This window comes from Eschrichtius robustus, chromosome 13 (genome assembly GCF_028021215.1).
Source record: "Eschrichtius robustus isolate mEscRob2 chromosome 13, mEscRob2.pri, whole genome shotgun sequence".
NCBI lineage: Eukaryota > Metazoa > Chordata > Mammalia > Artiodactyla > Eschrichtiidae > Eschrichtius > Eschrichtius robustus.
This window is the reverse complement of record NC_090836.1, coordinates 47,866,369-47,891,498: the sequence shown is the minus strand read 5'-3', so window position 1 is coordinate 47,891,498 and position 25,130 is coordinate 47,866,369. Positions and strand designations below refer to the sequence as shown.

Genomic DNA, 25,130 nt, shown 5'->3' with positions numbered 1-25,130 from the left:
TTGGAAGGCAGCTGAAGGGGTCTCCAAGTTGGACATATACCCCTAACTCACCTTGAATCTTAAGGAAACTGAAGGAAAAGGGTTCAGCATAAGAAGCTGGATGGGAAGGCAGTAGGACTATGGAGAAAGAGGCTTGGGGAGGAGCCAGGAGAGGACACATAGAATGACAATGAGTTCCTATAAACTCAGAAATATAGGCATCTCTTCAGTCACTTGGTCTGGCACTATTTCTAATTGTTGCAGCATCCTGCAAGCTCAGGAAATAGCCCAACCTCAGGCGCCCAAGGGTTCCAGGATGGCATCCTTAGTGAAGGAGTTTCAAAGTGCTAGTCCATAGAGGGTCACTGGTCAGAGAAAAAAGTTCATGTGTATGCATCCCTCCCCCCAAAAACCACCACACAATGTGGAATGTGGTAAGTTTTTTAATAAAGCTGGATTTGTTGTTTCAAAGGACTGTCTTTTATTCTGAGAGTACTGTATGTCCTTCCATACTTTTCTACTAAGTAATGATGGTAATAGTAGAGAAGGTTTTCTTTTTTTTTTTTTTTTAATGTACTTACTTGGCAAAATAAAAAGGTAGCAATACTATGCCTATCTTCAAAAAGGTTTTTTGTTGTTTTAATTGTATTGAACTGTGAAATTCAAAAGTCTGAAAACCATTAGTGAAGGGATTAAGAGCACAGAAGGTATTCAGACAGACATGGTGCTACCAAGTGCCTATTCTATTTGAGGTAGAATTGCCAGATTTGAAAAACAAAAACAGGAAGCCCAGTTAAATTTGAATTTCAGATGAAACACTAATAATTTGTGTGTTAGTATGTCCCATACCGTATGGTACTTATACTGAAAAGACTATTAGTTGTTTATCCGAAATTCACATTTAACTAGGTGCTCTGTATTTTACCTGACAGCCCTAACCTGAGAAGTTTACTTAACTTTCTCATTCCTAACATGACTAAATCTTTACTAAATTTTACTTGTTGTTATTGTTGTTTCGAAGCCCTGGCTGTGCCATAGCATGCCTAGTTGTGTTATTTTTACCTAGTTATTTAATTTCTGGGAGTCCAAATTTATTCATCTGAAAAACAGGAATTATAAAAGCTCTTTCACAGACTCGACGTAAAAACGAAAGAAAATAAGTCGTACGAAGTAACTCCCAAGGCGCGTTATTGTCCCTCACCCGCCCAAGCCGGATCGTCCAAGACTACATATCCCACAATCCTAGGCGGATCTTCCCCGCCATTACGTCATTCCCAGGTCTCGTTCTCGCCAATCTCTGTCACGCCAGGGGTGTGGTAGCGGGTTGTTCTCGCGACTTTTGCTTCACCCTTCCCCTGTACTACTCCTGTCGCGAGACTTCCTACTCCTCCGCCTCCTCCGCCGCTCCCTTTGCGGCCGCCTTATCCTGGACCCGGACCCAGCCTCTCCCCTACCCGAACACCGGCCCCGGCTCCACCGAGGCCCCGGTCCCCCAACCCCGCCTCGCCGCCGCCATGGCGGACCCTAAATACGCCGACCTTCCCGGCATTGTGAGTACACGGCCGGCCCTGGCTCCCCAAGACCGCGCCCCCGACCTCCTAAGGACCCCCAACAGACAGCAACCCGTGACCCTTCCCGCCTGAAACCCCTCCTCCGCCCCGAGGGCTCCCGCCGCTAGCTCCCCGACCGGCCGCTGCACCCTCCGGACTCCTTCGACCCGACTGGGCCGGGCCTTGGGACGGCCTACAAGGCCCCTTTCCGGCAGTCGCCGGTTTCTCGGCTCAGAAATCATCTCCAGGCGCTTACCACTGTGCTCGAATGCTTCTACCATCCGTGTTAACACCACCCGTGTCTCCCCAAATCTTCCCATGAGCCCCCCACCCCCTCCCGAGACACACATACCAGACCATTTGGTGATGGCCTTCACCCTGGCAAGAGTGAAGAGGTTACCGTGACAGAACCCCTCTTGTGCCAGATGGAGAGCTGTGTCCTCTGGGGAACCTCCTTCCCAAACCCCCGCACAGGCCGGCATGTACCCTCCCTTTGTGCTGCCCTGCCTGCATTTTCGGGGTGGGGGTTGGGATAGGACCTTGGGTACTAAGGTCCTGAGTCACTCTCAGCCCTTGTGCCAGGGTAGTGTGTACAGGGCCTAATGATAGCTCCTCTCCTCCTTCTGACATGAGTGCCGAGGACCCGCCCCCCTTCAGATTCAGGGTAACATCTTTGTCATCACTTAACATTCACCATCAACCATCAGGTGTCCCCACTGTTATCCCCACTCCTCTGAGACATGGGAACTGACCGGCAGTTCACGGGGCAGGTGAAAGAAGGGGCAGAATCCTGGCGTCACAGCCTGCTTTCTCTGTTAACTTGTTCAAATGGAGTGGGGTCAGGGGTGTTGGTGGATGCTGGGTAGTGAGGTTGGGTGGTCACTGCTTCTACCTGCAGGCCAGGAACGAGCCAGATGTTTATGAAACCAGCGACCTGCCTGAGGATGATCAAGCGGAGTTTGATGCGGTAAGACTGTGTGCTGCCTCAGGACTCCTCTGGACTCTGACCTCTCTCCCCCAGGCAGGCCCTTTCCCTTTTCTGGCGAGCCACAGCAATAAGCGGGTATGCCAACCCAGCCTGGGTGGTATGTAGGTCGCAGGGCTTGCAAATGAGCAATGCCAGGAAGGAGAGTCAGGTCAGTGGAATTACAGCTAAGAGGACTGGTACTTGGGCCTTTTAAATAAAACTGAAATATCTTAAAACAGGTTGGGGGCTAGTGACTTAGTTAGGGCCCTGGGTGCTAGTCCATGGTAATGAATCATGAATCCTGAGCACTTACAAACTGCTTGAGGTTAAGACCTAGGCCTTCTACTTCATAAAATCTATTGCTCAGTACATGTTTGTTAGTATGCTAACAAGAGCTAGACTTTGAAGTATAGAGGAATACTCTTTTATGTGAATATACAGTATCCATTGGCCAAGGAGCAGGAAAATGAATTCGAGATTTTGGAAAGATAAGGAACCTGGTTAGAGCAAAACAAATTTGAGGAAACACATAAATCTTTCATATCAGCAGAGGAGAGGCCCTGGTAGCACTTTCAGATTCAAGAAGAACTCAAGAGGAAGGAATTAGCTATGGACACATTTTAACCATAAGGGAAACCACTTAGCATTATTTATTGAATGTGTTCATTCTCTGTTGATTTTTGTGCAATGCAGAGGAAGAAATGTCCCTGCCCTCAAAAACCACCTAGACTAATGGGGGAGTTAGGATACATGTAGGAAACATGAAAGAAAATATTGAGTGAATGAAATCAACATAGTAAAAATTCTATATGTAAGTGCCAAGGGGAGCAAAGATCTGTCAGCATGTCTTATAGGATGTGTTTTAGGTTCTGTAATTTCCAAGGAGAGCTGGGCTAGGGTCACATTGATGGTGTGAGATCTCAATAAAGTTGTGACCAAGAGTCAGTGGGAACAGGCTAAGTATGTGTGTCTGTAAGTCCTGTGGCTATGTCTGTGGGGCTGGTTAGTTCTGGAGAATGCTGGTGGCTGGCTTATAATGTATGGCTTGGCGTACTCACTTATTCCTTATTTGATTTCCCCCATGTGGAAGTGGTTCCTACTTTGTGGGGAGCACCTTCCCTGCCCCCTCTCAGAGTGGTGTGTTCCTTGTTGCTTCTGTACTTGCTGGCATGTCAGTTTGTCCCCCAGACTTGAGTATCTGGAGATAATGCGGATGTTGTCATTGCTCAGGACCTAGGTGTGGACCTGTCACTCTAAGAGGTATCTTATTAGGGAGCAGTCTCTGACCTCAAAGGGCAGGAGTATGTATATTCTACTACCATAGTTCAGAGACTGTTCAACTCTGGCCTAGGCCTCTGCCTATAAAATATCAAGCCTTCATGGTGAGATAATGAGTGTAACTTTGTCCCTTTGTCGCTGGCTGTGATACAGACTGGGAATATCATAGCAGTCCCCTTTCCAAACGAAAAAATACATTGTAATTTTCCTTTTGAAGTTATGGGCTATCTCTTAATAAAAACATGACCCTCATCCCAGGCATGGAAGAGCTGAATGTGCAGCCCTGATTGGCTGTTTCTCCCTGCTGAGCCTGAGCAGCCTATTTTAGTAGCATCTAGTGGGGTGGCTGATGGGGAGAGCACACCATAAGTGTTCATTTCCTGCAGCATGTAGCCCAGGATGCCAGTATAGAAGTATATAGGAACTGGATGGTAAATACAAGAGGAGCTAAGTTGCCTCTATCACCTAAGGCTCAGCTAAATGACTCTCCATCACTAGGGAGGAGTAAATGGGGTGGGGAGACCTTCAGCTACTTCAGGAGCCCTGGCGGGAGTGGGAGAGGCCTGAGATGTTTCCTGATGTCAGCTAATGTCTCTGGCCCCTGCATGTCCCTGTGGGCCTTAGGAGGGCAGCTTTCAGGAAGTCAGCTGAGTAATGGTTCTGCCACTGCTCTCAATACTGACGTATATGTGCAACTTGAGGAGCAGTGGGTTGTACTTAGACAATCCAGAAACCTCATTTCTGTGAGGCCTGGATTCTCACTAGCAGCCTGTCCCCTTCTCACTTACCTTCCCAAGATCTAGTACAGGTGACAGTGCATATCACCACTATTGTGGCTGAACCATGAGATTTCAATCACCTTCTTCACTCCTGGCAAGAGCATATTCTGCCTTAGTTTCCAGATTATTTTCAACTTTAATTTTGTTAGTTTTTGAATTAGATAATATATGCATGTAGAACAAAAAGTGTCTCTTCCCACCGCTGCCTGCCACTGCTTAGTTCCATTCCCTGGAGACAACCAATATGACCGGCTTCGTATGGAACCTTGCAGGGCGGTCTCCAGATTTTTATTTAAAGAAACAGTCAAGAGGTGTTGACCCTCACTGTCTTTTCACTTCCTTTCTCATTGCTCCACTGTGGAAGAAATTGGGCTGCTGAAGGAAATAATATCCTGTAATAGCCCCTAAAGATTGTAATTGCTAGTTTAACTTAAACATAAAAGTTTGCGATTCCCATAGTGGGGAGGATGGGGGAGGAAAGTAGTAGACGGTTTTATTTTTGGTAAACATGATCCTGATTTTCCTGCTATCCCTTCAAAACAATTTTAGCAGGAACTAAAGTATTCTAAAGTGAATGGGCCAGAAAACCACACAGTCTAGCTCTTTCCTCCTCTATCTAGGAGGATCCCCTCTGCATTTCAGACACTCCTGGGTTGATTGGGGTGATGGGCTTTTTGGAAACTTTTCTTAAAATGTCTTGTCAGGAAAGCTAATTCCCAATTGGAATTTCTTGCCCCCTGGGCCCACAGCCTACCTTTGGGTCTTTGAGGCATTCTGCTCATGGCTTTTGAAATGCCGGAACAAGGGGAGTAAATTTAGAAAACTCACTAGAAATAGGATTTAGTTCCTCCCTTTATGCTGTAACTGTCCCTGATGTATGTGAAAGGGAAAAAGTGACCTAGCCTTAGTTTGGTGGGTCTGTGGCAGAGGCTTCAGTTCTCCAAAGGGTAGATAATGCTGAAAACTCCACCAGCCTGAGATGTGAAATAGTAGGTTCTTTTCCTTACAGTTTGGGATATCACAGAGTATGCTTGATTGTGTTCATTGACTATTGGCACACTTGAACTTATCTGAGTTTTTCCTAATGCTTCCCCCATCCTCCCTCCTCACCACCTTGCCTGGACACTAGTTTGCACAAGTAAGACCATTCGATGCTTCTTCTCTGCATGGTTTTTTCATTTGCCATCTCGCATGCAATGCTCTGTCACTGTGCTATTGTTGCAGCTAATCGTTTTAAATTCTAATGCATCTCTAGCTGGGTCACTAAGGGGCCTGCTGGCCTCATGGTTAAAGATCCTTAATCAAGGTTTAGAAGCACAACTATGATTCATGGATCATTGTCTCTTCCCCTTGTGAGGTGTGCAGAACACAACTGTCCAGTGGAGGATGGGATAGAAACATGGAGACTAAGAATGCTTCTGGACATGAGGCATTTAAGAGCTGGAGTTGGAAGGGGGTTGCCTTTCTTCTCCGCAGACTGAAATGGAGTTAAGAGAAAGGGAGTGACTTTTAACCATTCTGGGCAAGGGTGGAGAACAAGGGGGACAGCAACAGTCCTCACTTCCTGGCTGTATGTGGATTGTACCTGGTAAAAACCTCATTTTAATATTCCCCTATGCTAAGCCTTTAGAGAAAGGTAAATGGGATAGGAAGGGGGTGTTATATGCATTTTTAGGGTACTAGCTTGGGTTCTTTATGCTTTCGTGAGTCTTTCTGTTTCTGTACCCCTCCTTTAGAAATGGTTGGATGGTCAGCACTATGTTGGTCCATCCTGGACAGTTTTATTCTACAGCACTATCCATCTTCCTTGTCATCATGGTTCCGAAGTGCCCCTGGCTGCGGTGTTGGCACAGAGCCTGACAGGCTCAGAGAGCAGCAGTGACCTCTTCCCGTGTCTGATCTGGAACCTCAGGTCTTGCCCTCTGAGGCATAGCCACTTAGCCAAACAACCCTGGGGCATCTGGGAGTTTATTAGTGAGAGGGACTGGGAGTCCTGTACCAGGTAAACTGGTACCTGGGATCAGGGCACTTAGAATTTTCTAATCAAGTTGGCTGGTGTAATAGGTTCCCATGGTGACTATTACTACTCCAGGTTACGGAAATTATCCCTAAAATCTCATTTCCCAACCCACGCATAGGTCAGACCTGGAGGTGGTATATACTATTTACAAACAAATATACCACTTTTTCTTTTTTTGATTTTCTTTCGTCCCCCACCATTCTGCTTGTTCCTCATGATTTGAACTTGAACTTGAACTTATGGCCCATTGTCCTCTCTTTTTCCTTGAGTTTTTCTCAAGCTGGTTTTAGCTTGGTGAGGCAAGTAAGAGAAAGGTATAGTGTGTGTGCCTCCCCTTGTGTGTTTGCATGTGTGCACCTGTGAGTGCTTACACCCACTCTGCAGAGACATCCCAGCCTAGACCACAGGACCTGGGTCCACCTCTACCCTGAGCTGAAAGAGGAGTCTCGGCTGGGCTGGACTCTGGCATGAGACAGGGGAATGGCGAGGTTGAAGTTCAGATGTATCTAGCTGAAATCTCTGGGGCAGGATGCAGTTGTTTTTGTCCCATCATGTGTTTTCATATACATATAACCATCCTCGACTTCCCACACTTCTGTCTACCCATCAGTAGAGTTCCTGGAAAGGCAGTGCATACAGCTGGATTTCCTCTCCTGGCAGTTCTTTACCGGTCTTGCCTGGAAGTGGAGCCTTGTCTACGTGGCCTGGACTAAAATACAGCCTCTTTGAGATACTCTCACCTTTCCCCCTTGTGTACCCTCCAACCCCTGTGAACCTTGTGAACAGAGGGTTGAAGAAATATGTTCTGCACATGTCTGGTAGCTGTGAATCTTGGTGTCTTTTGGACTTTTTGTGCTAGCACATCATGGCAGAATTGCTCTGGATCCCTCAGAGCTGTAGGGTGAGTTCCCAACCACTCAAGATGGATGTAAACACACCAGACTACACGAGGGACCAGGATTTGCCCTGCCTCTCCTCTGGCAACAGAGAATGAGGATGGGGCTTCAATTAGGTACTTCGTATTTCCTTAAACTCACCATCTGTACCTGACATATTTTGTTCTGCTTAACATAAAGTCATATCAAACCACCCACATGAGCACCCTCATTATGACTGATTCTGCCATCCAGATGCCTAATTCTTCAAAACTAGAGAAACTGAGAGAGAAGAAGACTTGAGCCATGACTCCCCCTTGAGAATCATGGACCTTCAATCAGCTACAGGTTCTCAGAATATCTTTACAGCCTCTGCTTCACATTCTGCCATTTCTACAGCTTCCCCTCCATCTCAGCCTTCTCTCCCCCCACTTTCCTCTTCCATGCCACCAGCTTGCAACATCTAACTACTCGTTCTCAGATGATCCTGAATTACTGCTGTTAATGGCAAAGCTTCATGACATCCTCACCACCAGAGAGGAAAGGGTCCCAAGCTCTTCTTTCTCTTGGGGTATGTGGTGACCCCAGCTGAAATTTCTTGGCCCCAAAATTTTGCTAGGCTCCCCTGGGCCCTGTGGTGCAGTATGTTTGAAGACTATCATGTAGTGCATGTGACAATTTGCTAATAACAATTTTGTCTTTTTTTTCCCTCCCTCACCCCCATTTCCCCACTCCCTTTCCTTTTAACTCTTTTGATTTTCTCACCTCTGGGGAAACCACAAGGAGCTGGTAAGAAGCCTGACCTTTCATGTGCTTTTTAACGGGGTGTGCTATGATGGGCAGTTGTTTCTCTGTCCTTTTATCTCTACTAGATCTTTTGTCCCTCCATTCAGCCCCAGCCCCAGCTGACCTTTTCCCATCTCACGAATCACTGTAATGACACTACCTCCAGCCCATGCGCCCAGATCTCCGAGTCACTGGCGGAGTAGGTGCCACCGGAGGGCTAAAGTATGCTGTCGACCTGAGTCTCCGGGGCCACACCCTCGGAGAGGCTCCAAGAGGATGCCAGCGTCGGGCAGCCCTTCTGACTCAGGACGTGCTCCTGCAGCAGGAATAGTGAGATGAAAGCACTGACCATCCCTGCTACCCTCCCAGAACCTCTGAGACTCATGCTCTGTTTGTTGACCCTTTCTTATTCCACACCTTCCCTATTTAGGAAAGTAAATAAGAAAGTAGGTTCTCATCTGCATAGTGCCTGGCTTATAATAAGGGCTTAACAAAATGGTAGCTGTGATTAATTTCTTTCCTTGGTCTGTAGACTATGCCTCCCAAAGAGGTGTTTTTTTCTACCTCATTGGCCTTGATCAGGGCACTCACAGGAGGAGAGGCATATTCTTGAGGGGGAACTTGAGAGAGGGTGATGTTCTTTCCTGAACATGAGTCCTTCTCAGACAAACACTTTTTGAGGCCAGAGACCACACAATTATTTGGCCAGTGTGTGCTCTGGCCATAACATTTCAGAGAGAATGAAGGAGAGAATAATATGGGACTCAGTTGTTTCTTCCCCTAGGCACTTGCATATGGGACATTGAACCCTTTTATTTTCCCTTAATCTTTAGCTCTTGCCCCTCTGCCTAGCACTTCCCTGAAGAAGAGGTAAGGGTCGAAGTTGATATTTTCTCCTTACCCCCCTCCTCCCTTATTTATAAAGCTGCCACTCACACTGGTTCCTTCTGTAACAGCAGAGCAGAGATGAAGGACGGAGCTTGTGTCTGCTGCTCTTTCTCCATGTCTCTCCATCATAACCGCTCCCCCACCAATCAACCCCTACTACACACACGCAGACAGAGACTCTCAGTCGTGGATACATATTAGAATGACCTGGGTAGCTTTTAAACTGGCCTACTACCCTGGCCCTACCCCAGAACAATTAAATCAGAATCTACAGAGGTGAACCCAGGCCTCTCCCCCGCCCCCCCTTTTCTAAGTGATTCTGTTGTGCAGCCAGGGTTGAGAATCATTGCTCTGGCTAAAGGAAGGAAGACTCTCTTTGCCTTCCTCCTGTGGAAGGTGGAGATGTCCACCCCAACAGAAGAGGATTCCTGGCCTCCTTCCGCTTCCTTCAGTAACGTAATGAGACCTGTCGGACTGCTGACAATTGAAGGAGAGACATGCAGTCTGGAGGGCGTGGTCTTGGTGTAGTTATTAGAATCTACAGCTAATAGATATCTAGTAAGGAGGGAACTTTTCTGCCTCAATTTCTAGGGTGAAATCTCTTTCACTTTCTTTACCATGTCCCCTCTTTATGGAAGAGCTTCAGTGCTTGAGAAACAGCAGAGGGGTCAGGGAGAAGAGGCAGGTACTGCAGCTTCTCCGAAAAGATCCTGGGCTATCTCCATTTCAGGACTTAGACGTGGCCTTTGCCCATGGGTACTCTTGGCAAACAGATACAGCTTATGCTTGTTGCTTCTAAGATGTCCCCTAAAAAATAATACAGCAAGGAACTTCCCTGGCACTCCAGTGGTTAAGACTCCACGCTTCCAATGCAGGGGACGTGGGTTCGATCCCTGGTTGGGGAACTAAGATCCCATGTGCCGCGCGGTGCAGCCAAAAAATTCAAAAGCATTTGCCTCTTCTCTGTATCCCCTGAATTCCCTGACTTCACGGCAGCCTGGAAACAAGGCTTCTGGTCAGGCCTTCTGCCAACCTTCCCTTTGTATCTAAGAGCTGGTATCTTCCCTTCAGCAGCTATGAAAGTCCTGATATTCACTCTCAGAGTTAGTAGCTTGATTGTCTCCTCTTTCCCTCCAGCAAGGATGGGAAGTTAGCTTGAAAATAGACTTCCTCAGCAGCAAGGAGATTTACTTTTAGGAGGGGGAGGTTAAAAGAAGTCAAGTTGATTTCTGGCCCTGAATGCATGGTGTGTGCCAGATAACTGGGAGGGCCCAGTTGGATTGGGGAAGGGGAGGGGATAGGGAGGCTTATGTACAGAATGGGCGGGGAGGTTATGCTGCCTCTGTTCCCAGTTGAATCAGGGTGTTAATATTTATACAACTGAGACTCCAAATTTACCAGGAAGCTTTCATTTCCTAGGTTGAACCTGGGTCTGTAGCTTGGAATGGAGCTGCCCTTCTTTCCCCTTTGGGAAAGTATGGCCCAGTCTCCCAATGGTTTGGGGATTTTGTGGGGTCGGGGAAGTTTGAGGGTGGGAATGAGTCTGCCCCTGGTCTGAACTACCTGTTCCTGCAGGAGGAGCTGACGAGTACAAGTGTGGAGCACATCATTGTCAATCCCAATGCTGCCTATGACAAGTTCAAAGACAAGAGAGTGGGAACAAAGGGACTTGGTGAGACCTGGTTGGAAATTGGATGGGGAAGCCTGACCTCAGGCCTTACTGACTTTTGCTTTGGGCTGTCTTATGGAAGCCCTCACAGTCATCTGAGACCATGACTGCCGTGGGTCTTGATCAGGCCCTCAATTCCATCTTCTTTTCTTGGCAGATTTCTCAGATCGAATTGGAAAAACCAAAAGAACGGGATATGAATCTGGAGAATATGAGATGGTTTGTTGTGTGTGTGTTGATGGGAATGTTGCAGCAGTCCTATCCAGCGGGCATTTAAGAGAGAGATCAAGGGACATAGTTGGGATTCCAAGTTTCTCTCTGGTTGGGGGCCCTGAGGAACCCAGCAGGATGCAGTTGAGGATGCTTTGTCCCCCTGCTGTTTGCTCTGGAGAGTCTCCAGGCCTCCAGCTATCTCCAGTTCTCCTGTAGTAGGATGATGTGGATTCTGAGTTGGGTATGATACACTTACAAACTAGGCCTGGGGTTTGGACAAATTCTTGAGGTTCCCTCTACTGGGAGGTGTAACATCACCATCTGTGCTTGCTCTCTAGCTTGGAGAGGGTCTGGGAGTGAAGGAGACACCCCAGCAAAAGTACCAGAGACTGCTGCATGAGGTCCAAGAGCTGACGACTGAAGTTGAGAAAATCAAGGTAACTATAAACTCTCTTCTCCCCTCTCTGCTATGACTTATATAGCAGAGGAAGACCTCCCAGCAGGAGGAGAAAGCTTCCCTAAGCTCCTGGATAAGGGGGCTGAGGTTTTCAGAGTTTAGAAATGCACATGAATTTATATTCAGTGCTATAGGTGGGTAAGGACCATCCCAGTGACTTTCAGCCGCAGCTATTTTTTTTTTTTATAAATTTATTTTTATTTATTTATTTTTGGCCGCGTTGGGTTTTTGTTGCTGCACACAGGCTTCCTCTAGTTGCAGCAAGCGGGGGCTACTCTTCGTTGCAGTGCACAGGCTTCTCATTGCGGTGGCTTCTCTTTGTTTCGGAGCACGGGCTCTAGGCACCCGGGCTTCAGTAGTTGTGGCACACGGGCTCAGTAGTTGTGGCTTGCAGTCTCTAGAGCACAGGCTCAGTAGTTGTGACGCATGGGCTTAGTTGCTCCGTGACATGTGGGATCTTCCTGGACCAGGGCTCGAACCTGGATCCCCTGCATTGGCAGGCGGATTCTTAACCACTGCACCACCAGGGAAGTCCTCAGCCACAGCTATTTTTAAGGGTCTTGATCTATTTTTTTTCCTTGACTCACTCTTGCCACCCCTCACTGTCTGTTTGTTTTCATACCAGACAACAGTGAAGGAGTCAGCCACTGAGGAGAAGCTGACCCCCGTGGTGCTGGCTAAACAGCTGGCAGCCCTGAAGCAGCAGCTGGTTGCTTCCCATCTGGAGAAGCTGCTGGGACCAGATGCCGCAATCAACCTTACTGACCCTGATGGAGCTCTGGCTAAGTAGGTGCCAGACTTCGTTGGGAAATCATTGGTGACTGGGGTGTAGAGGGACTCAGCCAGGTACTGACAGGGATACGAAGGGGAGAAGTGGCCTAGCTGTTCCTTAATGCTGTGAGGCAGAAATGAGAGTGACTGGGCTGACCCACATCCTTCAAGTCATGATACTATTTCTGGTTTCCTGACCCAGGCGCCTACTGCTGCAGCTGGAAGCAACAAAGAACAGCAAAGGGACTGGTTCAGGGGGAAAGACCACCAGTGGGACACCCCCAGATAGCAGCCTTGTCACTTATGAACTACATTCTCGGCCTGAGCAGGACAAGTTCTCTCAAGCTGCCAAAGTATGTATGTATGTATGTATGTGTGTATGTATGTATGTATGTAATGTTGGTTGAGGGGCCAGGGGAGATGTGGCTCTAGAGACTTTCCTGCCTGCCTCCAAGGGATCACATCTGGGGAGAGGGTGCTGGGAATGCTTGATTCCTCTTGATGTCTCATTCTCCGTGTTTGCCGCACCATCTACTTTCAGTGAAGACTTTAAGATTGTGACTAGGGATGTGTTCCAGGGAAAGAAGTCCCTTGGCAGAGCAGTGGGGAGAGGGTAGGGGAGTGGTAAGCAGACAAGCAAAGAGCAGGATCTTACCTCCCACTGCAGCAGCAGGGAGGTGGATGGCAAATCTCCCCTCCTTCCTCCCCCTAGGTGGCAGAACTCGAGAAGCGCCTGGCAGAGCTGGAAGCAGCTGTACGCTGTGATCAGGATGCTCAGGTCAGGTGCTCTCCTATACTTAGTCCAACCCACATATCCTGCACCCTGAGCCCTGAGGTCCACAGCATTCCACAGAATCCTGGGAGGAGTCAGGAAAGGGCTCCAGTTACAGGATCAGCCAGGGGTTGCCTGCTAGAACCAGAAAGGATGGGAGAAGGTGGTAACCACATGGAGAGATAAGAACCACTGACTTCTTTCCTCCTTTTCCCCATCAGAATCCCCTTTCTGCAGGTCTGCAGGGAGCCTGCCTTATGGTGAGTGTAAAAGGAACTGGAGTGTTTGGATTACAGAGGGGATATCGGGATTGGGTTTGCTTGGAACATTGGTTTTGGATCTGTAGCTATTTATTACTTCCAGTGGAATATGGGGTGGCCTTTTCTAGTCTGATTCTTCCCCTTCATGAAGCTTGTCCTAATCCCCGCCCCCAGGAGACTGTAGAGCTGTTGCAAGCAAAGGTGAGCGCCCTGGACCTTGCAGTTCTGGACCAAGTGGAGGCTCGTCTACAGGTATTAAGTGGGGGGCAAATTGGATTACAGGTAGCTTGGGACTCTGGAAGCCCTAGATGCCCTATCAACCTTAAAATCTGTGCTTTCAGAGTGTCCTGGGAAAAGTGAATGAGATTGCCAAGCATAAAGCTTCTGTAGAGGATGCAGATGCACAAAGCAAGGTCAGGAAGTTACCTTTCCTCCATCTTCATACCCTTTCCTGCTCCCTTATGTACTCTTCTGGTGGTTAAGAGCAAAGCATGAGAGCACTGAATCCTCAGGTCCCTGTCTTCATAAGCTCTTAATAGCTGAGAAAAGGCAGTGCTTCCCTCTTGCCCCACCAAGTTGACCTTTCCCACCCTAGTGAAGTGGTCAGTGTGTACTTCGCTGAAGGTTGGCCACTGTCTTGTCCCTCCAGGTGCACCAGCTGTATGAAACCATACAGCGCTGGAGCCCCCTCGCCTCCACCCTTCCTGAGCTGGTGCAGAGACTTGTCACCATCAGGCAGCTGCATGAACAAGGTGGGAGGCCAGCTGCCAGGGGTGCTAAGAGGAATTAGAAAGTGGGCAGCTTTTGTTCCCTTCCCTCTGGTCTTGGATTCTAACGCCACACATACCGTTCTGACCTTCTTTCATAGCCGTGCAGTTTGGTCAGCTTCTGACACACTTGGATACCACACAGCAGATGATCGCTTGTTCCCTCAAGGACAGCGCCACCCTCTTGACCCAGGTGTGTGCCCCTTTATTGGTCGGCTACTTCCCTTCCCCAGCACACACAGGCTAGGTTCTCCAGCTTCATCTCCATAGGGTTCTGCCTTAGCCCATTTGGTGTCATGGTGGTATGGCAGGGGCTTGGTTTGAGTCTCCGTACTGTTTCTCAATGGCTGTGGGACGTTTGACAACTTATTTAATCTATGAACCTCCATCTTACCATCTGGAAGATTATACCTGTCTCAGAGTTGTATGGATTAGGTGAAATAATGAGTGAATTGTTAAGAGTTCAGTAAACCTCAGTTTTTCCTGTAAAACCTACCCCTTCACTCTGTAGTCACAGCTTAGTTTTACCCTCCCTGGGTCCTCAACCAGACGCTCCTGAGCACAGCATGTCGGATGGAACATGGGCTTTGAAGTCAGGAGCTGGGCTCCCACCTGCTTCTGCCACTTCCTTCCTGATGCTGGGCAGTGAGCCTCGCCTCTTCCTTCATTCTCTTAGCAGTGCCCAGCACATGGCGAGTCCTCGGCTTCTGTTGGGGGCACTGTTCTCAGAGCTGGGAGAAGCACTAAAGTTGTCTTGTATCACAGGACCATCAGGATAAATTAAAGTGCTTGGTATATGTTCTTCCTCCAGAGCAGTTTTCTAAAACTGGACCTGTGAAACCCTCATGTCAACAAAGTCTAACTTGTTCCTCATTACATAAAACAGATAAAAGAGCTGTTCTGGTTAAAGTCAGGACGGGAATTCTTAAGAAGCCTGCGTGCTTGGCAGACCCTGTGCTAGGTCCACGGTATTCCAGGGTAGCCTGGAAACTGGTGCAATAACCTTCCCGCTCTGGGGCCCATCAACTTGTTTCCATTTCTTTTTTCTTTTTTTTAATTTGGCCACGCCGCACGGCTTGTGGGATCTTAGTTCCCCAACCAGGGATCAAACCGGGGCCCCGGCAGTGAAAGTGCTGAGTCCTAATCACTGGATCACCAGGGAATTCCCCTCCATTTCTTTTTTGTCTTCTGTAAGAGAATTTCTTCAGGTCCTCATTCAGGTAAGCACCCGAACCTGACAAAGAGTAAAACAGCTCTGTCACTTTCTAGGTGCAGACAACGATGCGTGAAAACCTATCCACAGTTGAGCGGAACTTTGCCAACATTGATGAACGGATGAAGAAACTGGGAAAGTGAGCACCTTTGGGAGATGGAGAACAGGGGTAATCCCTACCCCTTTGAACTCCGTTAACACCTTACACAAGGTTTCCCCTTAATCATAACTCTCACATCCCATCTGACACTGGGGGCAAGGGGTTCTTCTTGCATGTGGGGCTTACACCCCTCCTCTGAAGAGTAGTGGAACCTGGGGGATATTAGATGGTGGTCTCCCCTCAGGCCACGGGGATGAGGACGTGGGTCCAGCCACATGCCAGCTCCTGTCCAATACTGCTTTGCCTGGTGTGGGGAAGGATTGGATCCTGTCCTCCAGCACAGCTTCTGTGACTGATTGTAATACTGTACAACTGTTTCTGACCATTAAATGCTGTTGTACTCTGTGTGGCCTCTGCTGTTTCCTGGGGAAGAGGCAGCACTAGGGAGATAGACATTCACATTGTAATAGACAGTCTAAGCCACTCTCTACTATAAGAGAAGGATTTAAATTGTAACCTTTTCGTACAAAAGAACTAAGGAAAAAATGAGGACAGAGTCAGAGCCAGAGTTTCAAAATATTCTCATCTGTTAAATTAAGAGTGTCTCCCATAGAAAAGCAGTGGAGGCCCCAAAGGGCAAGTACAAAACAGAATTAAAACTCCCAAAGGTCTTGTCTTTTTACAAAAGAAAAGGCAGGAGGCAGCCCCTGGACAGCTGGTCATGCTGGCCGCTCCGGTTGGACCACGTTGCATAATCCTCAGTCGCATCATCACAACGTCTCTGAGCGTTTTGATGGGGGGAGAAGGGGCAGTGTAGTGTGTATGGGAGGAGAGACCCAGATGGCTCTCTTTGCCCCCTTACCCCCTTTTTATATCCCAGAGGAAAGTAGAGGGAAGCTGGCTACACCTTGAAATGAGGCTATGTGTTTCAAACCTGGGGACAGGGGTAAGAGGGGATCTGTGCTTTGAGCAACCTGAGCCAGAGGCAGAGGGGTGTCGTAGGGGTGAGGGGAGGGTGCATGATGCTTATTGCTTTGTACCTTTCACTGGGAAGAAGGGCAGCAGCCAACAGTAGCTCACAGGTTTGTAAACTGAGCCTGCTGGCTTCGAGAAGGGAGGCAATGAAGTCGAATTAAATATAAAAGAGTCATTTGTGCAAAAATAACTTAAACAAATAAAAGACCTGGGGAAAGGGGTGTTCCCCTTAGCCTGGTGGGGAGAGGGCCATATACCCCCCCCAGGCCTTTTCAGTGACATGGCTTTGGGGGGGAGGGGGTGACCTCCCTACCCCCTGCAATGGCTCAGGATGGGATTGTGGGGAAGGGGTTGCATTTGTGCTCTGAGTGGGGAGTAGTGCCCCCACCCACTGTCCACAGGTGCACGTGGCTGGCAGGGGCTCCCAAGGCTCAGCACTCAGCTCTCCCCAGTCAGGGTCAGATCCAGCTCCAGGTATGGCTGCTATGGGGCCAGTTTCCTCCTCTTGTTTTTGGCAGGACGGCCAGGGCGGGCCCGGGGAGGCAGAGGGACAGCCGCCTATACAAGAGGGGAAGTTGAAAGAAGTGATCAAACAGCTAGGTATCAGGAAGTCCTTTATTTTCTCCCCACTCCCACTGACCTTCTTCTCCTCCTGTCTCACCCCGTACAGGCACTCGCACCCACCCACACAGGGACGCACACTTACGCGGGTTGTGGGGCTGGGGTCCAAGGTAACGTCTTGGCGGGAGCTGTTGCTGTTCCGGGTGGGGCTGCAACAAGGGGCACATGATCAGGAACACCTCCCCAGGCACCAGGTGAATTTCAGAGTTTGGGTGGGAAACTTTCTACATTTGGGTAGTAAAGGCGTAATATCCTTATTCATATTCAAGCAAGTATCTGCCTTTTTGAAAGCCAAGTCACTCTTGAACTATTTCTATAAACCCAAGGAGATGTGCGGAAAGGCCGGTATTGTGGTGGGCCCAGTACTCACTTGTATTTTCTCCTCCGGCCACGACGAGACTTTCTGACTACCCCTGGGGGCACCTGAGAAAAGACAGACTGTGTGTGTAGGAAAAGTTAGGAAAAGGCGCCTTGGCCTCAACCTTTCCTCAGAGTCTTTGTGCCCAGACCGCCATCACTCTGCACTCACCTTAAGGTCCTCAGAATGGGGCCCAGAAGGGGATGGATCCTTGGGCTCAGCACCCCCTTCAGCCAGCTCCCCATTATGCTGCCAGTGGTGGGTCCTTCTTGGGGACCGTTCCATTTGTCCATTGAAGCCACCACGTGCCCCCCACTTGAGGGCCAGTCGGCCAGGCTCCCGCCGGCTGCCAGGCTTTCGGCCCCGGCCTGGCCTGGCCTCACCATTAATGCCCCTAAGTCCCCCTCCTCCCCTCCGGCCCCGTTTCCCTGACCCCCTCCCAGTGAGCAGCTCAGGGACTGGGGGGTCGGGAGAACTGTGGGGTGGGGCTAAGGCACTGAGGGGAGGCCGGGCAGGCTCCGGTTCAAGGGCTGAGGTGGGGCTCTCAGGGGGCAGACAGGGGGCTTCTGGCTGCTCTGGAGGGATCTGCAGACAAAACAAAATCTCAGTCCGTCTCAAATGCAGTCCCTCTGCTACTGTGACTCAGAATGTCTATACTTCCAGTTTGGGAAAAACTTCTCTCCCTAACAAACACACACCCACACCCATACCCTCACCTGGAGACTCTGTAGCAGGCAGGCTAGGGGGCTAGAAGCCTCTGAGAGGGGTGGAGGAGCTCCCCCCACAGGGAGGAGCTGCAGCCCCAACTGGCCAGAGAGAAGAGGGCCAGGAGGCTGCAGCAGACTGGGGAGGGTTCCAGGGCTGCTGGTCAGCGAAGACAGGTCACCTGTTGAGGAATTGTAAAGTCAAGGGTCTCCCTAGGCCAACCAGCTAGGCTGAGCAGACCCTATTATTCTTTTAGGCTTTACCCGGTGGTCAGAGACTTTCTTCCCTAATTCATCCAGCCTCTACTCTCAATTTTTCTGTTTCCTTTCTTCTCTCCCACACCAGAGTCTTCCCTCAGACTCACCCAGCAGGCTGGCACTCAGCAGAGGGCTAAGGAGTTGGGGGGATCTCCCTGAGTTGGAGGGGGCCTTGCCCAGAGAGGAGGCCCCCGGGTCAGTAGTTGCCGTGGTGACACTGGAGGTAGGTGGTCCAGGTTGGGGGGCACTCAGGACACAGGGCTAAGGAGAAAGAATAGTTATTACATTTACATGTGTAAAGTATTCAATAAGTTTAGAGTACTTTCATATGTACAATCCCACTGAAGCCTCACATGAAGTAGGCCATGCTTATTAAATACAGACCCAGCTGTTGCAGCCATCCTACCCCCAGCCAAGAATTAAGCCCTCCCCAAAGACCCTGAGGAAGAGCTCAGACATGAAACTGAAAGCCTTTGATTCCCAGCTCCCATCTCTGATTCTACCTCTGGTTCTGTCCCACCCACTCACCCTCATCCTCACCTGGGGGGGCGCCCCCGACGGGGGATCCAGGCTGGCAGCCAGCAGCGCAGAATTTAAAGCTATGAGGGTGGGGGGGGCTGAAAGTGGGGGGAACAGCAAGGGGGGCAGGTCTCCCAAACCTGAAAATGTCTCCCCACTTGGACCCCCGGCTCCCTCTGCAGATCCCTCTCCATCCCCAGCTGTGGGGCCCAGGGCCAACAGGGGCAGGAAGGAGGCAAGGAGGTTGCTAGGGGGTGCGGAAGGGGGTGGAAGAAGGTCTGAGGGGGGTGGTGGAAGCAGGGAAGCCACCAAAAGCGAAGGCCCTTCGGGCTCGCCTGGGGCTAGGGGAGGGCCAGGCCCCCCTGGTGGGGGTAGCATGGGCTCAGGGGGAGGTTGTCCCCCTCCCCCAGCCAGCACGCCAAATAAACTGTGGCTGAGCAATGGAGAAGGCGGAGGTTGCCCCAGACTCAGAGGGAGAGGCAAGGTCCCTAGCATCCCTGGGAAGCCGGCTCCACTCAGCGCCAGGCCCTGCTCGGGGCTGGGGAACGGGAAAGCCTCCCCACCAGCCAGGGGAGGCAGAGGGCAGGCTGGGCCCGACCCCATCCCGAGCGCTTCGGATGGGCTTTGAAGCACAGGGCTAGGGACTAGGGGGGCTTTGGAGGCAGCTGGTGGGGCAGGGGCACCTGCAAAGAAAAAGAGAGGTTCAGCTCAAGGGAGGTCCTTCCTCCCAGCGTCCAAAGAATCCAACCTCCCTGCCCCCAACCCAGAAAACCACCTCAGAGCTCTCTCAATTCTCCCGTAAATGCCCTGGATGTCTCTCTCCACCTGAAGGGAGGAAGGGCTCCATCACACTCACATACCTGGCACACTGCTGAGGCTGCCACTGGTGGTCCCAGGCAGGGAGGGCGGGATGGGGTGCCTGGGCTGGGGAGGGCTCCCTGAGGAGAGGGTTGGGGGAGGAGGAAGATGTGCGTCTGACCCCAAAAGGTTAAAGCTTCCATCAGAGTTGGGAGGGCCAGGGGTGGGGAGTCCCAGCAGGGACAGCACAGAAGGGAGAATCGGTTGGGAGGGCTCAGGGAGAGGAAAAGGTTGTGGGGCGGGAGCGGGGGCCCGAGGGCGGCTCCGTCTAGGGGCTTGAGGGCCTCCCCCTTCTAGCAATCGCAGTACAGTTGGGGGGCGGCGGGGACGACGCTGAGAGGGACGGGGCGATGATGAGGAGTGGGAAGCTGAGGGTGCCTGGGCACGGGGCCTTCGGCCCTGTAAAGTGCTGGGAGGGGGGAGGGGGGGGTGCTGTGCCTTGGCCGCTGCAGAGAGTAGGCTGCTAGCAAGGAAGGGGGGTGCCCCGGGCCCCTCCACCGTGGGGGCCCCTCCTAGGGGCCCCAGGACCAGGGGCAGGTGCATAGTGGCTGAAGACACTGGTGGCTGAGTGGCAGGACCAGGGGGACCAGGGAGATTATTGCTTGGGGGCAGGGGAGGGGGTGTTAAGGCATCACTACAGTGGAAGAGAGGAGGGTCAGAAGGTGGTGAGGAGGAGGCATGGGGGGCTGGAGGAGAGCCCAAGTCAGGGGGCACCAGGCTGGATCGGAGAGCAGCTCCCCAGCTATATGAGGGGGCATTGAGGCTGATAGCAGGTGGAGGAGGTGGAGCTGGAGAGGGAGCATTGCCCCTTGGCAGGAAACAAGGGCTGCTGCTGCCTCCGGAGGGGACTGGGTCAGGAAGCCTTGGCTGTGGGAAGAGCCCCCCAGGGCCTGCTAGAGGGGGGAAAGCCTGTGGAACTGAAGGTGGTTCTGGGGGAAGGGAGCCAGGAGCCCCATTAAGCGGAGTTGTAGGAGGAACTCGACAGGCAGGGCGGGCAGAGGGAGGCCCTGGGGACACAGTGTGGAACATTTGGGGGCTCGCTCCCTCTCCTGCAATAAATGAGAAACAAAGGATCAACCTGTGGCTCCCCTCCCAAGAACTTTCTTTTGTCTTCTCCATCCCTTCTCCCATAAATTCCCAGCTTCCCTGTGCCCTCCTCTCACCAAGCAGCTCCCCACTCCACCCTTCTCCTTGCTTCCCTCTCACAAAGCTCCTCCCACCATCCCTCTTCCAGGCCCTTAAGTTTTCCTCAGTCTCTAAAGTAAAGTGGAAAAGATTCACCAGGAGAAGAGTGTGAGCAGGTGGTCTCCATGCTGCGGTACAGAGTTGCCATGGCAACGGCTTTCCGCCGATGGTTGCACAGCTTGGTCATGTCCTCCTCTGATGCTGGCCCCACCCCAGCCCCACCCGGGGTCACCGGGGCCAAAGGGTCAAAGTTGAAAACCTGCAAGGTGGAAGCATGGACAGGGACCCTGAGGGAACAGAATCTGTGAGAAGAGCTACCACAGTCAGTGATTTGCATTAAGTCTCTCGGCTTATCCCTGTACTCTCTGGCTCCCCTCACCACTCTGACCTTGGGGACATTGAGTGGACACTCCAGACCGCACTTGCAAGTCCCATCGCTGAGGAGGTAGCTCCGGGTTTGCTCCAAGGAAGACAGCTCTGTGCCACTTGGGCTGGGAGAGGACAGGGTCAGAGAGTATGGGATTAGATGACACTGAATTGGGAGAGACTCTTAAAGAACAGTTCGTTAGTCAAATACCTTCCTAGGAAGGGCAGAGTAAGGAAGAGACAGAGAGAACAAATGCAAAGGGCCATTGACACAGAGAGCAAAAAGGCTGAGGAAGGAGGAGGAACAGAGGAGAGCAACAGGGCACCAGCAATCTGGGCTTTGAGAGGAGGGATGGGAGAAAACAGGCAATTGAAGGGCCTGGGGATAGAAACTGGGGAATTTTGGGGAGTCATACCTGATATAGAGCACAGCACCCTCTCGAACACAGCGCTGCCAGCCGATGGGGACAGATGTGGCCACAGGGCCCCCAGCTCTGTCTGCTCCACTGCTCTCATTGCCCCCATTCATTGTGTGTAATCAGCTCCCACGTGCCTGATAACACAGACATCCATGTGGCATTAGGAGGATTAAACTGGGCTGGGTACCTGAGGGAGTACTTAAGAAAAGCAAAGGTTGTGGGGAGACTCAAGAGGACTCGGAGGCAAGGGGAAACCCTCGGAGAGCTGGGAGACAGAACGAGGGGGAACCCTCTGCCATCCCACCATGGCTACCTGAACATCTCTGCAAACATTGTGGGGTCCAGTCTAAAGCCGGGGCCGCCGGCTTAGCCCACACCTGCAACACAGGAGAGAGGAGGGACCGTCAGGAATCTGCCCAAGCTAGGAAAGCACCACAGCCCAGGAAACTCTCAAGGGAAAGATCCTTAATAATATGAGGTAGAAAGATCTCAGGGATCTGCTAGCTGAGTCCACAACCATCCTTTCCATGTCCAGTCCCTAGGGACCAGAGGGTCAAAGCCTCAAGTTCCAGGGACCAAGGAATCACAGCCCAATCCCTAGGCATATAAAGGGTAAGGCCCCTTTGTCCCACCAAGGAGAGAAACCTTCAGCCAAGAGTGTGGGCTAATTCCTATAATACCAGGCCACTAGGAAGTTTCCCAGAGAGTCTGGCCCCTGCTGTTCCCTCCCCCTCAGGAAGATCATATAAAAAGTAGATTGCCCCACAGGTCACCAGGCAATTGCCCAACTGCCCGCTGGGGTGGTACCAGCATAACTCCCCCCATGCCTGGCTCCACTAGACAATCACTGATCTAGTTCATTTGGGTCTTCTCCCACGATTCTCAGAAACTCCCAATTTTCCCCCAAACCTAAGGCAAGGGGATTCAGCACCTCCTGTTCCACTGGCTTCAAATTACCTCCAAGAAGGAGTCTCCTCTGATGTACATGGGGACGCCCCCCAAACCTGCAAGTATCCTCTCCAACCTTACCATCGCTCCCACCCCACACCGGCGGCTTCTAAACTTTCCCTCTCATAACAAGGCGCCTGTCACCCAGCCTGCTTCCCTCGGCTTGGGGAAGAGGGGAAGGCGCACGAAGTAGGAAGGAACTTGGGGAGAGGGCGGGCGGAGGGTGGGCGAAGCACTGAGGGGAAGGAGGTGAAGAAGGCAAAAGTCAAGCAGTGAGAGGGAAAAACGGTGGGGGCAGGTGAGGGCGGGGGAATGGGGATGGGGCCAGGGAAAGGGGCCGAGAGGACGCGGAGGGGGCAGAGGGTAGGGACGGGAGGGGAGAGGAGGGGAGAGGAGGGGAGGGGAGGGGAGAGGAGGGGAGGGGAAAGGAGGAGGAGGGGGAGGGGGAGGGGCGGGGGGGGGCCGGGCCCTGCACTCACCGCGGCCCATGGTTCGGCCGGCCCCGCCCTGCGCAGTCGCGGCCCAGAGGGTGAGTGGGAGGGAGTGGGAGGAGGGTCGGTGGAGCCCGAGCCTCCGGTACGGCCCCGGCCGGTCCTAGCAGGAAGCGCCGCTGCCGCCGCCGCGGATCACCGAGCGGCCTCCCGCGCATGCGCCATGGGGGCCAGGGGCAGCCCTGGGGATTCCGTTCCCAGAAGGCACCGCGCAGGCTGCTACCGCCGCCGCCGTCGCTGCCGCCGCCACCGCCGCAGCCGCCGCTGCCGCCGCCGCTGCCCGGACGGGAGAGGGGCGGGGCCGGGCCCCCGCCCAGCGGACAAGGACGAGCCAACTGGAGGGGCCGCAGTGCGCATGCGGGAGCGCGCCTACCCCTCCCCCACAACCCCCCATTAATCCCCAAGAGAACAAACACCCCACGCGGGCCCCACCCCCCGGTCCCCCCCCCCCCCGGCCTCCGCGGAAGGATCCGAGCCTCTTCCCAGGCCACTAGTGGCCAATCCCAGCCCTCCCCCGGGAGGGGCCCCTTCCGAAGCCACAATCTGTTGGGGGAGCCACGAATGCCAGGTCCGGGAGGAACCGGCCCCAAAAGATGAAAGTCGCGACTTGCCCTGCCCCGCCCCCAAAGGCTTCCCGGGTAGTGTGCTGGGACTTGACCCGCCTCCCCAGGTCAACAAGTCACAACACGACCCCGGCCTGTCAAGTCACATGACCTCTGCCTGTCACTGACAACCTGGTCATGTCTTCGGGCCAGGAGAGACCATCTGCTCCAACCCACCCCCACCCCCATTTACAGAAGGAGAAACGGAGCTCTGGAGCAATGGTGCAGGCCTAGCCAAGGACCTGTCACCGTCACACCACCGCCTGAAGCTGCCACCCAGCCACAACCAGCCTTGTTGACAGTTTCTACTTAGGACAAACTCCGGCTGCCCCCATGAGGGTATGACAGGATATGTAACAGGCCACCATATGGCCTCTGTTTTCTACCTAATGGCACTAGAAAAATACTTTGCATTTTCCACGGTGCTTTTCACTTTTGTTCAAGCTGCCTCCAAGTTCGTAATTCTCTCATTTTACTTCCACAACTCGTTATCTTTTATTTACTAACAAGAACGGTGAAGCACGGGGAAATTAGCTGGCAGGCCTGGGATCCCTGGGCAACTGAGGGACCGCTGAGGCTAGAATCTGGGCTCCTGACAACCCAGTCCAAGGCAGTCGTGCACTCACGTGCACGCAGTGTTCCAGGCAACACAGCCCTACTGTAGCCCAAACACCTAGAAAGCAGGAGGCCTATGCCCAGCTCCTCACAGCAGGGAGTCACAGGACTTGCAGGTCTGGTACACTGAAAAGGGCGGGCCTGATCTTTGGTGAAGGGCACCAGAGCACCACGGGGGAAGGTGATAAGGGAAACAGTGGGAATCGGGGCCACCCGGCAAAGAACATGAATTCTGGCATGCCAAGGGCTCATCAAAAACTTTACAAAGATAAGAGTTTAAGGGTGCTCTTCAGCGAGGAGGAGCTGAAAATGACTACCAAGGGGATTCAAGTTATTTGGCCTCTTTTGAGGGAGCCAGGGAGCTAAAAGAGAGAACCCCTTTAGGAAGACTCAAGAAGATGCAAACAACCCTGGTGGTTGGATGCAAATTTTCAAAGGACGGAGGTTTAAAAGACCTTGTGTCCATTAGCTGGGAGGGGATGAGGGGCAAAGAAAATGGGAGTCTCTGTGGAGGAAGTAAAACGGGGGCTCATGTCAGGTGGGCGGAACAAGAGCTCTTGAGGGAGACAAGCTGCAGTGAGGCTTCACACCGCAGCCTAGGGGCGATCACGGTTGAGCGCTGTTGGGGCCGTTGGGTGCCGGGAGCTGGCGCCCCGCCCTCTTTCCTCTCCCCCACCCCCCCGCACCTCCCACCACCCTTGTAGTGCCCTGCGCGTGCGCGCGCAGACACCGGTTGCCAAACATTGCATCATCCCCGCCCCCCTTTCCTCCCCTCCCCCGCCAGCTCTCCCCTCCGCGCGCGCGCATGACTCACTCACCTCCTCCGCGAAGCCTCGTGACCCAAAGCCGCTTCCGGGTCCAACACTA

The 25,130-nt window shown here is 52.0% G+C and overlaps 2 protein-coding genes across 5 annotated transcripts; one reads left to right on the top strand and one right to left on the bottom strand.

The window, feature by feature from the left end:
* The first annotated feature begins 1,346 nt into the window (after positions 1-1,346).
* On the top strand, positions 1,347-15,749 carry DCTN2 (dynactin subunit 2). The gene is made up of 14 exons (XM_068561781.1): positions 1,347-1,529; positions 2,428-2,496; positions 10,698-10,794; positions 10,949-11,010; positions 11,343-11,441; positions 12,087-12,247; positions 12,435-12,585; positions 12,945-13,010; positions 13,226-13,264; positions 13,439-13,516; positions 13,606-13,677; positions 13,914-14,016; positions 14,133-14,224; positions 15,301-15,749. Exons 1-14 carry the CDS (start codon positions 1,494-1,496, stop codon positions 15,385-15,387), a joined length of 1,212 nt encoding a protein of 403 aa, XP_068417882.1. The 5' UTR covers positions 1,347-1,493; the 3' UTR covers positions 15,388-15,749.
* Positions 15,750-15,908: 159 nt separating this feature from the next.
* Positions 15,909-25,105, bottom strand: MBD6 (methyl-CpG binding domain protein 6). Of its 4 annotated transcripts, none has more exons than XM_068561007.1 (13): positions 25,082-25,105; positions 21,921-21,984; positions 21,605-21,741; positions 21,211-21,313; positions 20,919-21,081; positions 19,640-20,686; positions 18,801-19,462; positions 18,368-18,521; positions 18,015-18,184; positions 17,470-17,883; positions 17,311-17,363; positions 17,026-17,089; positions 15,909-16,877 (listed from the first exon to the last, which is right to left on the bottom strand). In XM_068561007.1, the coding sequence occupies exons 3-13, from the start codon at positions 21,715-21,717 to the stop codon at positions 16,803-16,805; spliced, it is 3,018 nt and encodes a 1,005-aa protein (XP_068417108.1). In that variant the 5' UTR covers positions 21,718-21,741; positions 21,921-21,984; positions 25,082-25,105; the 3' UTR covers positions 15,909-16,802. The 4 variants fall into 4 exon arrangements, with proteins under 4 accessions (XP_068417108.1, XP_068417107.1, XP_068417110.1 ...); XM_068561006.1 differs by lacking the exon at positions 25,082-25,105 and adding an exon at positions 23,035-23,300; XM_068561009.1 differs by lacking the exon at positions 25,082-25,105 and adding an exon at positions 22,637-22,853.
* Positions 25,106-25,130: the final 25 nt, after the last annotated feature.